Genomic DNA, 14,086 nt, shown 5'->3' with positions numbered 1-14,086 from the left:
GGGGAAGACACTCCATGGGGCTAGGAATGTCTGTGCTGTACTCTGCCCCCTGTCCCCAGCCTAGCATGGAGGGAGATTCTAGGACCAACAGAGAGGTGGACCCGTGGGAAGAATTTGGTTAATATATGCATGATCAAAAGTGGACAGGAGGCCAGGCCCAGATACGTGAGGTGGGGGGCTCTCTGACCCTCACTATTCCTCCAGCACAAAGGGGATGTGACAGGGGGAGGTCCCTGTCTAACAGCTGTCCTTGACCCTGAGGGAGTCCAGAGTGGGGGCAGTTGTGTTCATGCTGCAGGAGGACACGTCCTCAGGTTATTTACCCCAGGGTGTGCCCGCCCCAGGGACTGGAAAATTTAAGGAACAGTATTGAGAAATCTGGGGCAGTCCCAGAGAAGAGGGGGGGTATGGGGGTGGAGGTCTGGGCTGAGAGAGAGGAGGAGGCGGGCACCAGATAAGAGGAGGCTTCCAGAGGTCTCTGCTCACTCCTCCCCGTCCTCTCCCTCAATCCCTCCGTCCCTCTGTCCCTCCACGGTCCCTGCACCATGGGGCCTGCCTCGGGTCCCAGCCTGCTGCTGCTTCTGCTGAGCAGCCTCCCCCTGGCCCTGGGGGACCCCCTGTGAGTAGTCCCGACCCCACCCCCATTAAGGCTGCTTCTGAGGTGGGAGTGGGCATTTGTGGGGAGCAGCCCCTTCAGAATTCAGGTGCATTGGGGTGTCTGTGGCTCACGGGTCAGGATGTTTATGAGTTGGGGCTGCCTGTGAGGTCGAGAGCTTGTGGAATTCAGGTGCTGTGGGACGGGGGTCGGGTGTTATAGAACCGGGGGCCTGTAGGTCCAGAGCTTATGGGGTGCTCAGTGATACTCCTGATGGGGTGATTGGGAATCTCAGAGACCTGGACCTCACAGGATTTGGGAGCATCAGCATTTGCAAGCTTAGGGATCTGCTGTTTGGTTTTTGTCGACTGGGGGGTGGATGTGGTTGTGTTTACAAGCTTGGTCTGCTAGAGGCTTAGGTTTAGAGTGTTTCTGGATTTGGGGTTTAGAGGTTCGGAGCATGAGGTGTTGGGCATGTAGAGGGTTGGGTGTTTAGAGACTTGCGGGAGTTTGAAGGTTTAGGGGTTAGGGCTCCAGGACTGTGGGCTTAGGCAATTGTGGGTTTGGAAGTCCAGAGTCTTGGGGAGTTGCTGGTTAGGCTTTGAGGTTCAGGGGTCAATGGAATCTGCAACCCCTGGCTGTCGCAGGTCCTTGGATCCCTCCAGGACCAGGGGCCGGGCAGAGCCCCGGGGACAGCGCTGACTCCGATGAGCTGGAGTGTCGGTTCCCTGGGACGACAGCTCCACCCCCATACCCCACTCTGGCAGGTTCTCCATGATCACCCCCAACATCCTGCGGCTGGAGAACCAGGAGATGGTGGTGCTGGAGGCCCACGAAGCACAAGGGGACGTTTCTGTCACTGTCACCGTCCAAGACTTCCCGGCCAAGAAGCAAGTGCTGTCCAGCGAGAAAACCATACTGACCAAAGCCAATGGCTACCTGGGGACGGTCACCATCAAGGTGGGAGCACACTGGAGCCCGGACCTACTGACACCCCCCCCTTCTCTGAGACCCTCCCCCTGCTAATGCATTCCCCTCTGAGACCCACCCCTCCGAGCCCCTCTCCATCTGAGCGCCTTCCCTTTCTGAGCCCTCTCTTCCTTCAGCGCCCTTCCCATCTCTAAGTCTCTCCTCTGAACCCCACCCTTTCCCATCCGACCGTCTCTGAGCCCTCTTCCCCTTCTGAACTCCCGTCCTCTGACCCCCTGTCTGGTTCCCTCTCCCCATCGCCCTCTTGGATGCCTATCCCCTCTCCCAGCACCTCTCCACTCCCCATACCTGGGCAAACTCGGGAGACCAGAGGGATGGCAGGCTCTGTTGTGAGGAGGGGCAGGTGTGGACCCAGCTCAAGGTCCAGAGGCTGGACCCGGGACCCGGGGCCCTGGGACAGACCCCTAAGGATGCGCTGGTCCTTGCCTAGATCCCGGCCAGCAAGGAGTTGAGATCAGCAAAGGGGCAGAGTTTCGTGACTGTCCATGCGTCCTTCGGGGGCACCACGGTGGAGAAGGTGGTGCTGGTCGGTGCTCAGAGCGGGTACCTCTTCATCCAGACCGACAAGACCATCTACACCCCAGGCTCCACGGGTAAGGGGCCGGAGGGTGGCTGGAGAGGGCGGGGGCAGGCACGTGGGGAGAGGCAGGGCCTCACCATCTGTCCCTTCCTCTCTTGCCTCCTCCCAGTCCTGTATCGGATCTTCACCCTTGACAGCAAGCTGCTGCCCGTGGGCAGGACCGTTATCGTCAGCATCGAGGTACCAACCAGCCAGGGCCCTAAACGCACCCGGGCAGAGACTCGGGAGAGACAAGACATGGAGACAGAGACAGAGACACTGGGTCAGGCACAGCGGCAGAGACCCAAAGGCAAAGAAACACATCGAGGCACAAACAGGGAGATGATCAGAGATGAGGCAGGGACTGGAAGAAGGGAGGGCAAGAGGGAGGGAGGAGGTATGTCCTCCTCATAGGATCTTCATGAATATTTATTGAAATCATGCAGAGTTAACAGGGACCCGGTTCTGATGGCTGCGAGCTGACTTTTGGGGTTGGTGGGATCCCCGGAGAACAGAGAACACACACCCCATCTAAAGGCACTGATCTACCCAGCTCCAGTTAGATGTCACCTTGTGCCATCAAGAATGCATTATCCACAGTTATCCCAATTTCCAAGTGAAGCCAGAAAACCAGTTTTTTACATCATACCTCCTGCCATTTCACCGTTGACAACAATGAAGTAATATGTGTATTAGGTCAAACCACGCGAAATTGCTATTCTTGTGGGTCGAAATGTCAAATGTAGGCACTTCTGTGTGGCTTGGCACACACTGGATGCTTAGCCAGGGGTCCAGCACAAAAGTAGGTAATAAATGCTAGTTATTACTCGAATTGAGAGAGTCACAGGTAATAATGAGCTTATATTAACTATGTTCCAAGTCAGTGAAGTAGGGGCTATATTTATCTTCTTTTACATTGAGCACAAAGAGGTGAAGTAACTTGCCCCAGGTTACACAGCTTGTAAGCGGCACAGTGGGGATTTGAACCCAGGCTGACCAATCCAGGTCCAGGTTCTTAACCAAAGTGCCACACCCCTCCCTGTCTCCCCACAGACCCCCGATGGCATTCAAATCAAGCAAGACTCCCTGTCTTCTCACAACCAGTTTGGCATCTTGCCCTTGTCTTGGAACATCCCGGAGCTGGTCAAGTATGTCCTGCCCTCCAGGAGGGGGTTCAGGGCCCCCCCAGCCCGGGCTGATTGGTGGGGGGCTGCCGGGCCCGGCCGGATCACTCGCCTGCCTTCTCCGCAGCATGGGGCAGTGGAAGATCCGAGTCCATTATGAAGACTCTCCACAGCAGGTCTTCTCCACCGAGTTCGAGGTGAAGGAATATGGTAAGAGGACGAGAGACCCGGGCGGGGGTCCGCCAGGCTGGGCCCAGCGCCGGCCCCCCACCACCACTGTCTGTCCCCACACAGTGCTCCCCAGTTTCGAGGTCCAAGTGGAGCCCACAGAGAAATTCTACTACATTGATGATCCGAATGGCCTGGAGGTCACCATCACGGCCAGGTGAGGGGCTAGGGGTGGGGCCAGGTGAGGGGACAGGTAAGAACCAGGTGAGAGCTGGGTGACGACCAGGTGAGGAGCCAGGTGAGAGTCAGGTGAGGGACTGAATGAGGGCCACATGAGGATGAGCTGAGGGGACAGGCGAGGGACCAGATAAGGGGTGAGGTAAGGGCCAAGAAAGGGCCAGGTGAGGGTGAGGTGAGAGACCGGGGGCTCCGGGTCCGTGGAGGTTTGGGGCAGAAACTCACCTTGTCAGGAGGGAAGAATCTGAGACTGTCCTCACCTTGCAGGTTCCTATACGGGAAGAACGTGGATGGAACAGCCTTTGTCATCTTTGGGGTCCAGGATGGTGACCGGAGGATTTCGCTGGCCCAGTCCCTCACCCGCGTTGTGGTACGTGACAGAGGCCCCCTCTGAACCCCTCCCTCCCGTCTGAGCCCTTCCGCTCCCTGAGCCTTCATTTCCTCCCCCAGATCGAGGACGGCACTGGGGAGGCCGTGCTGAAAAGAGACGTTCTGCTGAATGGGGTACAGCCCTCACGAGCGGATGCCCTGGTGGGGAAGTCATTGTACGTGTCCGTGACCGTCATCCTGCACTCAGGTGAGGCCCGGTCTGAGGGTGGAGGCCCAGCACCACCATGTGGTCCTGTCTGAGAGGGGAGGCCCATCTGAGCGAGGAGGGGACCGAGAATGAAGGTGGGGTCCAGTCTGATAGGGAAGGCCAAGTCTGAGGGGGGAGGCCCAATCTGAAGGCAGGGTCCAATCTGAGAGAGGAGGCCTGGGCCTGAAGGGTGGCCAGGACCCCATCCTCATGGCTGGCCCCCTCAGGCAGCGACATGGTGGAGGCGGAGCGCAGCGGGATCCCCATCGTGACCTCCCCCTACCAGATCCACTTCACCAAGACGCCCAAGTTCTTCAAACCAGCCATGCCCTTCGACCTCATGGTGAGACCCAGGATGGGGCTGCACCCCCCACCCTGCTCCTGAACTCTGGCCACACCTCTGGTTCCGCCTCAACCCCCTCCACCTGCCCCTGCACCCACAGGTGTTCGTGACGAACCCCGACGGCTCCCCAGCTCGCCGCATCCCCGTGGTCACCCAAGGCAGCAATGTGCAGTCGTTAACCCAGGATGACGGCGTGGCCAAGCTGAGCGTCAACACCCCCAATAGCCAGCAGCCCCTGACCATCACTGTGAGTCTGCGCCAGCCTCGGGACCCTACACCAGGGAGACGGGGACTTTATTGGTACAGCAGAGTCCTGACGTTTGTACAAAGGGATCCTGCCATGTGCACGGTGGGGGTCCTTTCATTTGCAGAAAGAAACATAGAGGTGTTTTCTTTGGCATCGAGGGGTTCCTGTCTGCACAGTGGGGTCCTGCCATCTGCCTGGATATCTTATAAGGACCCTTGTGACTACATTTGACGCACCTGACTAATCCAATATGATCTCCCCGTGTCCAGATCTTCAGCTCAATCCCATTTGCAAAGTCCCACATTCCCAGGTCCCAGGATTAGGATGGGGACATCTTTGGGGGACCCACATGCATCCCTCTTTCCCTGCTCAGGTAAAAACAAGGAAGGAGGGTATCCCGGATGCCCGACAGGCCACCAAGACCATGCAGGCCCACCCCTACAACACCCTGGGTGGCTCCGGAAACTACCTGCACCTTTCCGTGCCTCGCATGGAGCTCAAGCCTGGGGAGACCCTCAATGTCAACTTCCACCTGCGCACGGACCCGGGCCAGGAGGCCAAGATTCGCTACTACACCTACCTGGTCTGTGGCTTCCCAGAATCCCCAGCCCCTCCTCCTTGCTTCTCCAGCACCCCCAGGAGCACTCCCCCATCCTGGATCCCCTCCATCCTCCCTCCCACCTTCCCCATCCTTATGCCAACCTGCCCCCCCAGATCATGAACAAGGGGAAGTTGTTGAAAGCAGGACGCCAGGTGCGAGAGCCCGGCCAGGCCCTGGTGGTGCTGCCCCTGACCATCACTACGGACTTCATTCCTTCCTTCCGCCTGGTGGCTTACTACACGCTCATCAACGCCAAAGGCCAGAGGGAGGTGGTGGCCGATTCCGTGTGGGTGGACGTCAAGGACTCGTGCGTGGGCACGGTGAGCTTCCCTGCATCCCCCTCTCTCTGCCCATCCTACGACTCTCCACCTGGCCATCCTTTCTCTGTCTTGTGCCTCTGGCTCTGCCTCTCTCCAGCCTTCTGAATCCATTTCTCTCCAACGTTCGCAGAGTTTCTGCCTCTCTCTTCTCCTTTTCCATCTTGTTCTTTCTTCCTTTTCTGATTTAGTCTCAGTATCCCTCTTGCTCCCAGTTGTCTCTCTTTCCTTGCCTTTCTGCCTGATCCTGGTTCTGCGCATCTCCCTTCTTCTCTCTCTGTCTCCACCTTTCTGTCCTTCTAGCCCAGCCCAGGATCTCCTCTGTCCTCGGCTGACTGACACGGGGGCCTCACAGGACTGACTTTACCCTCCCCCCCACCCTCCCCACAGCTGGTGGTGAAAGGTGGTGGCAAGGAGGAGAAGCAGCATCTGCCTGGGCAACAGATGACCCTCAAGATAGAGGGTGACCGGGGGGCCCGAGTGGGGCTGGTGGCTGTGGACAAGGGCGTGTTTGTGCTGAATAAGAAGAACAAGTTGACCCAGAGGAAGGTAAACCCTGGCGTCACTGAGAGGGAGTTGACAATGGTGGAGGCAAAGAGGTGGCTTTCAGCTGAGGTGGGAAGTTCAGGGTGAAGATGGGAATGTGACAGTCATGGGTCCGGGTTGGGGATGGTCATGGGAATGTACACATTTCTAAGGGTCCTACATCAGTGTAGTCTGGAATCACGCACTGAACGGCCTGGGACCGGGATGAGGACGGAGGTGGGTTGGATGGACATGTTGGTGAGTTGGTGGAGACCCTGCTGGCCTGGCCTCACGCTCCACTTGACCCTCTCCTTCCCCACAGATCTGGGACACAGTGGAGAAGGCAGACATTGGCTGCACGCCCGGCAGTGGGAGGGACTATGCTGGCGTCTTCATGGATGCTGGGCTGGCTCTCAAGACCAACAAAGACCTGCAGACCGCCCAGAGGACAGGTGAGGATGCGGCCAGCGCTGGTCAAGGGTGGGGCCGTGCCTCCACCTCCCAGATGCTGAGGCATGTTGAGGGCAGGACTCTGGGCTCAGGGGGCCCCGGGTTCAAGTCCTGCCTCCACCACCGTCTAGCAAGTCACTTCTCCTACTGAGATGGAGCCTCACTTTCTCCATCTGTCAAAGGGGGCAGTAGCACCCTTACCTCACGGCCAGTGTGAGGAGTAAACCAAGGATGTCCAGTAGGTGCTTAATCCAGCTTGTTCCTGGTCCCCCTGCCCCCCAGATCCTCAGTGCCCAAAACCAGCTGCCCGGCGACGCCGCTCCGTGCAGCTCATGGAGAAGAGGATGGACAAAGGTGGGAGTCTCCACCATCCCTCGCCCACCTCCCCACCCTGGGCCTTGCCCATTCGGGATCCCAGCCAAAGAGGGAGGAAGGGAGGGCCGGGCCCTGAGGCAGTTCTCCCCGGGGTCTGTCCTGAGTTCCTCCCGCTGTGAGTGGGGTCTGTGCCCCTGCAGCGGGCCAGTACAAGGAGAAGGATCTGCGCAAGTGCTGCGAGGACGGCATGCGGGAGAACCCCATGGGCTTCTCGTGCCAGCGCAGGGCCCAGTTCATCCTCCACGACCAGGCGTGCGTGAAGGCCTTCCTGGACTGCTGCATCCACATCACCCAGCTGCGGCTTGAGCACAGCCGGGACACCTCGCTGGGCCTGGCCAGAAGTGAGTGACGGGGGCCTGGGGAGGAGGTCCTGTCTAATGGGGGCAGGAGGTCCAGTCTGAGCGGGGAGGAGGTCCAGTCTGAGGGGGGAGGAGGCCCTGTCTGAGGGAGGAGGAATCCTTCAGTTGAGGAGCTAGGGATCCAGGTCTGAGGGAAAGAAAAGGACCTGGTCCAATGAGGGAGGATTCCTTGCCTGAGGGCAAAGGCGTTTCCTGCCTAGGATGGTCATCCTTGTCCCACCCCTGTCCGTCTGAAGTTTGATGTTGCCAGTGCCCAGGACATCCACCCCGTCAGGGAAAGTTCTAGATGATAGAGCTGGTCACACTAGCTGCCAATGGGAAGACTAAAATGGGTTCTAAGCTTGCCTTTACCAAAGAAAACTAATTTATGTTGCCTTTCAAAGAGAGGTGCCTACCTTGATGCCTAGGATCGTTCGTTCATTCATTCATTGGATCATTCAGTTCTGGATAAGATAAAACACGTACATACTTGAAAGTTTACATATCGGGCCAAATACATCTTAGGCAAAGCCAAGAGAATTTTTTTAATAATAAGCCCATTTTGAGCAAAACTGGAGTGATCTCCACCACACAGCGGCATTTACAGAATTGACAGGAGTCCTAACTGCCATTTGCTGAAAAGCTTTGAGCCCAGTGTGGCCTGATCTCTTCTTTTCTTAAACATCTTTTATTATGTCTTAATCAGAGGAAGACCTTTCCAGTAGGATGGGCATTGTTGAAACTGAACATGTGGGGAGTGTACTTCAGGCAGCCCAGAACGTTTGTGAAGGTCACCTCGGCAAGGTCACAGTTCATTCAAACTTGTCCAAATTTCTCTATTTAGCCATCATGCACCAACTGGTCATTGCTTTAGTGATCATTCCATAAACGATTGGAACCTTTCTTTGGTACCTCCTGTCATTTTCACGGGGGACGGGAAACTGTGATCATCCAATTGGATTCCAATAGCCAAGGGCATGTGAGCGGCTCTTGAAATCGAGGGAACTTACATGATCGATTACAGGATGAAAAGTACCGAAAAAGAACACCTTTGTTTCAAAACTAAGGAAGACTGGGAAACTTCCACAGTGGCGAGCTGGCGGACCAACGTCCAAAGAATTGTCTCATCTCCTTTTATTTGTTTCTTTAAACAGTCTCCAACTTAACAGAAAAATGGGAAATGCAGATAAAAAGCAATTTCCCCCTGAATTGTTTCATGCCCCAACACCCCCAAATAGTTTCATGTGGATTTTCTAGAGGCAAAGATACTCTCCTACGAAACCACAGCACAATTGTCAGAATGAGGAAATTAACATTGATTTGTTACCTCCAGCAAATCCTCAGACTCATTCAAGTTTCGCCAGCTTCTTCTTTTTTTTTTTTTTTTTGGTCATTTATAGGAAGAGGATCCACTCCAGAATTGCGCGTTGCATTTACTGGCAGGGTCTGTTTAGTTTCCTCGGATCTGTCCAGTCCCTGGCAGCACTTCCATCTTCCCATGACTTTCACGCTCTTGACGTTTATGAAGTATATATTCCGGATATTTTGGGATTGTGCTGCACTTTGGGCTGTCTCGTGTTGCTTCGTGATCACGTTCAGGTTTTGCATTTGGGGCAAGACTCTCACAGAAGAGATATTATGTACCTGAGCCCCTCCAAAAGTCATCACACAGCTGTGGATGTGTTTCCCCTACTAAGAACCCCTCCAGGGCTGTTGAGATGAATATTTAAGGGCACAGTGGGGAAGTGGGTCTGTTGTAAACCCAGATTGTACCCCCATCCTTCTCAGGTGACCTGGATGAAGACATCATCCCGGAAGAGGACATCATTTCCCGAAGCCAGTTCCCTGAGAGTTGGCTGTGGGGCATAGAGGAATTAAAAGAACCAGAGAAAAATGGGTAAAACTTGAGTAACCCCCACTTCAACCCACCCCCAGGCCAGCTCCTATCAATGCCCCAGACCAGATTCTTTAATTTGCATGCACCTCCAATGCCCCCTCTTTTCTGGAATCACTGTGGAACCCCACAGCCCAGCCCAGAAAAACCAAGAATGTTGCTACCTACATGTGGCCCCCTCCAACCGGGCCCTTGGGGCCCCTCCATACCAGCTGTCCCCCTCCACTCTGCTCGATGCCTTCTCCTGATGTCCCCTTCTCTCCCTCATGCAGAGTCTCCACCAAGATCATGAACGTGTTTTTGAAAGACTCCATCACCACTTGGGAGATTCTGGCTGTGAGCTTGTCGGACAAGAAAGGTGAGGGAAGGTGGGGGTCCCGACCTCAGGAGGCAGGACCCCAGGGCTCCTGGGTATTTTCTCTGTTTCTTGGTGGCTTGTCCCTTGACCCCTGGTTACTGGGGGGGAGTCAAAGAGTCTAGACTGTGGGTGACATAGTCAGTGCTTTTTGTAAATAGATTTTGTTTGTATAGGAGTTTTTGTTTGACAGAAAAATTGAGTGGAAAGTCCAGAAATTTCCCACATACTCTCTGCTACCCCCACATGCACGGCCTCCTCCACTGTCAACATCCTGCGCCAGAGTGGCGCAATTGTTACAATCGAGAATCTACATGGGGTCATTATCACCCCAAGTTCATACTTGACGTGATGGTTCACTTGGTGTCGTACATTCTGTGGGTTTGGACAAATATATAACAATGTGTATCCACCATTATTGTTTCACACAGAATAATTTGCAACAACAAAAACTTTTTTCAATGAGTGTGAGCCATTATTGTTGTTATTATTGGAGTCAAACATTTTAGAGATCAGAGAGTAGATGTCTTTCAGAGCTGCAGAGACACTTTCTTAAATAATACAAATCATGCATCAGAATCTCTCCTTTTTAAATAAGTAGATTTTATTAAACCATTTTATGTTTACAGAGAATTGCCATATACCCCTCCCTTTCCCCAGATTCCCCTATCTTTTACTCCTGTTTGCATTAATGTCGCCCATTGGTTACAATTGACGGGCCAATATTGATACATTGTTATTAACTGGAGGTGACAATTTAGGGCTCACTCTTGGTGTTACATTCTGTGGGTTTGGACAAATGTATCAGGACATGTACTCGCTGTTACAGTATCACATGGAATAATTGTTCCATTGCCTTAAAAATGACACAAATTTTGTATCAGGAGTCGATGCCTTTTAGTTCAGTTTCCATCCTCCACCTCGTTCCAGAAGAAAAGCTAATCTGGTGCAAGGATGCCATCACCTCCACTCCAATTCTTGTTTATCTCCATTTATGTTTTTTAACAAAGAGAGAGAAGGGGGCTAGCTTTCTGCAGGCAACACAAACTAGCCAGTATTTAACGAAATTGTTTTGTTTTCCTTGGGGTAACCTCCTACTTACGGTGCAAGAAGTTGGGATCTCACATACTGTAAGGATGCCACGTTAAATTTGAGTTTAAAAAGTGTGAAAACAAATAGTAGGTAAGGAAGGTAAATAGCACCAGTGACTACAGCAAACCTTGAGGGTGATGAGTAAATGGCTGTAGGTTGGAAAATAAGGATTTTGTTCAAGTCTCTGATTTTTTTTTCAGATTATTGAAGAATAACTGAAAAAAATATTATTAAATCTTAATAGATTTCTCAGTGTAACGTTATTTTTAGGGTGATAGTGGTTTTGTAAGTTTCACTTGCATCAACACTTTGGTCAAATTTGATCTGGTGACTGTTGTACCACAAGTAACCATGTTTTGAGCATCATTTTTGCTCAGTGTAGACCAGCACAATCCAATAGAAATATGATGTGAGCCATATACGTCATTTTAAATTTTCTCGTAGCCCCATAAAAAAGGATCAGGTGAAATCAATTTTAGTAAGACATTTTACTTAACCCAGATATATCCATAATATTCTCATTTCAACATTTTGTAAAAATTTGCAGAACCACTATGACACTAATAATAATGTTACAAAAATAAATCCATTAATAGCTAAGGATAACCTATTAATATGTCAAACCTATGAATGATATATCTTACTTTTGTTTCTTCTAAGCCTTTGAAATCTGGTGTGTGCTTTATACTTACAGTGCATCCCAATTAGGATTGCTAGCTTTTCCTTGGGAAGTCTTTGGTCTATATTTTAGGATTTGTAAAATTTGCAGTTGAAAAGGGGAGCTGGCCTACTCAAGTTGTTGCAAACATACTTCAAGGTTTTGCAATCACTGCATCAAATATCATTTTAAAAATTGAGATGTAATTCATATCCCATGAAAGCCACCCTTTAAAAGCGTACAACTCACTGGGTTTTAGCATATTCTCACGAGCATTGGTTTTTAAGTTTAAATCTGATTAATTAAAATGAAATAAAAGAAGGAGTCCAGTGCCCGTTCAAGCTAGCCACATTTCAGAAGTGCCCAGTGACCAGGAGGGACTTGGGGCTTCCCTTCTGGGGAGCACAGATGTGGACCCTTCAATGATGCCTTCTTCCCTCCTGCACATCTATCTATGAATAAAATCACAAAGAAAATGAGAATCACTAAATCACGGAAACTCCCAGCCACCATCCCCATCTGTGATTTACCACCGTTAATGTTGTTTAGTCTACGGGCTCCTGCAAAGACAGGCTGAGCTTGAGACAGTTCCCGTGGTCAGGGGTAAGCTCTGAGACTCTGGGGCGGGGGGGCAGGAAACTTGGACTCGAACTCGGACCCTGTCCACCCCATCCATCCCACACCCCTGACACCCCGCATTCCGCTTCCACCTGGGCAGGGATCTGCGTGGCTGACCCCTATGAGGTCACAGTGATGCTAGACTTCTTCATTGACCTGCGGCTGCCCTACTCCGTTGTGCGCAACGAGCAGGTGGAGATCCGAGCTGTCCTCTACAACTACCGGGAGGCAGAAGAGCTCAAGGTGGGCCCTGCGACAGCAGAGGCACGGTGGGGGGCTTGGAGGGGGACCCACGGCACGTGCCCCTGGCTTGATACTCTCTGCCCCCGGCAGGTGAGGGTGGAACTGCTCTACAATCCAGCATTCTGCAGCCTGGCCACCTCCAAGAGGCGCTACCAGCAGACTGTGACCATCCCGCCAAAGTCCTCGCTGGCTGTGCCTTATGTCATTGTGCCCTTGAAGACTGGCCTACAGGAGGTGGAGGTCAAGGCCGCCGTCTACCACCACTTCATCAGCGATGGTGTCAAGAAGACCCTGAGGGTCGTGGTGAGTCCTCGGGGCACCTGTTGCCCCTTGTCCTTCAGGAAAGGCTGCTGTCCTCCCCGTGCTGTCAATCCAGTTTGGAGACCCAGGCTCTGAGCCACCAAGAGTGTCCAGCTTAGGAAATTTGGGAGTCCTAGAAATTCGGAAGCAGAGCCAGGATTAGGGTGAGCCAAGTGAGGTACTCACCCCGAGCACGGAATTTTAGGGGACACCAAAAAGCTTAGTAATAAAGACGAATAGTATGTCTTTTTGTTAAAATATATTTTAATATCAAATATGATTTTTTGTAACAATTCAGTATAGGAGTTATCTTTTGACTTTAAAATCTTGAGGAAACATATTTCACAGAATAAATTTTATAGAGCAATAGTATACAATGCAAGAACATAGAAAACTTCTGTTTTTACCTATGATTTTTTATCCTGAAAAGGTACATTAACCTAATTTACCCTTAAAAAGTAATTAAAAGTAAATTAACTATTTCTCACAGTGTGGAACACTTTCAAATCTAACAAGAGATAATATTATCAGTAAAAATGAGTCTTTTATTGCCTCAATAATATTTTAAAGCAAGACGTGAGGTCATAAACAAGATCAATAATATTTTAATGAAATATTTGAAGAAATAAAAATTAATGCCAAAAATATCTGTGATGAACAAAATATCAAAATTTTAAATACAGACAGGATCTGACATTGTCAAACCAAGCCTCACTGGAGCCTGAAGCAAAAGGAAAAATTCGTGCTCCCATAGATGTGCGCTTGTGGGTTTTTCTTTTCTTTTTTTTTTCTTTCTTTCTTTTTTTTTTTTTTTTTTTGCTGAGGAAGATTTGCCCTGAGCTAAGATCTATTGCCAATCCTCCTCTTTTTATTTTGCTTGAGAAAGATTAGGCCAGAGCTAATATTTCTGCCAATCTTCCTCTGTTTTTGTGTGGAGGGATACCACCACAGCATAGTTGGTGAGCGGAGTAAATCTACACCGGGGAGCTGAATCTGCGAACCTGGGCCGCCGAAACGGAGCACACTAAACTTTAACCAGCCAGCCACAGGGCCAGGCCCATATGTGTATTTTTTAATGCTTACTTTTTCCCTAAATGTTAAAGCAGTTGAAAAAAATATTGAAGCATTGAAAACTAAATGCATTAAAACTGACAGTGTAATTTTAAATCGAGATGTCTTACTTATACCCACCAGAATTTATTATAATTTTTCTTTCCTGGCTTTAAGGGAAGTGGACTCATACTTTTTCAATTACTTTAATGTTCTGGGATAAAATTAGCCATTTGAATTTAGCTAAAAACATAGATTTAGGGAAACACATTTTGCTTTTCCCCTCTGGCTCCAATATGGCTCAGCGTACTGGGAGAATTTCCAGCAGTGTCCGCGAGCCTGCATGGCCCAGCTCCCATGAGTCAGTGTGCCCCCCCCACTTCCTATTCTGCCCTCACTGACGCTGGTAGCTTGAAATCCATCATGGTGG

The 14,086-nt window shown here is 51.3% G+C and overlaps 1 protein-coding gene across 1 annotated transcript in view; it reads left to right on the top strand.

Annotated features, from left to right (window-relative positions):
• The first annotated feature begins 246 nt into the window (after positions 1–246).
• The window catches only part of LOC100060539 (complement C3), a 31,935-nt gene continuing 18,095 nt past the window's right edge, over positions 247–14,086 (top strand). The window contains exons 1-21 of the mRNA XM_001915554.6: positions 247–619; positions 1,363–1,555; positions 2,016–2,178; positions 2,275–2,345; positions 3,198–3,292; positions 3,396–3,478; positions 3,563–3,653; positions 3,941–4,043; positions 4,124–4,250; positions 4,478–4,593; positions 4,694–4,840; positions 5,214–5,423; positions 5,555–5,761; positions 6,149–6,307; positions 6,606–6,735; positions 7,016–7,087; positions 7,249–7,449; positions 9,235–9,343; positions 9,613–9,698; positions 12,164–12,306; positions 12,397–12,609. Of these exons, the coding sequence (XP_001915589.1) occupies positions 546–619; positions 1,363–1,555; positions 2,016–2,178; positions 2,275–2,345; positions 3,198–3,292; positions 3,396–3,478; positions 3,563–3,653; positions 3,941–4,043; positions 4,124–4,250; positions 4,478–4,593; positions 4,694–4,840; positions 5,214–5,423; positions 5,555–5,761; positions 6,149–6,307; positions 6,606–6,735; positions 7,016–7,087; positions 7,249–7,449; positions 9,235–9,343; positions 9,613–9,698; positions 12,164–12,306; positions 12,397–12,609 (2,793 nt within the window). The 5' untranslated portion in view covers positions 247–545. The remainder of the gene's footprint in view (positions 620–1,362; positions 1,556–2,015; positions 2,179–2,274; positions 2,346–3,197; positions 3,293–3,395; positions 3,479–3,562; positions 3,654–3,940; positions 4,044–4,123; positions 4,251–4,477; positions 4,594–4,693; positions 4,841–5,213; positions 5,424–5,554; positions 5,762–6,148; positions 6,308–6,605; positions 6,736–7,015; positions 7,088–7,248; positions 7,450–9,234; positions 9,344–9,612; positions 9,699–12,163; positions 12,307–12,396; positions 12,610–14,086) is intronic.

This window comes from Equus caballus, chromosome 7, assembly GCF_041296265.1.
Source record: "Equus caballus isolate H_3958 breed thoroughbred chromosome 7, TB-T2T, whole genome shotgun sequence".
In the NCBI taxonomy this organism is placed as follows: Eukaryota; Metazoa; Chordata; class Mammalia; order Perissodactyla; family Equidae; genus Equus; species Equus caballus.
This window is presented reverse-complemented; position numbering and strand designations above follow the sequence as displayed.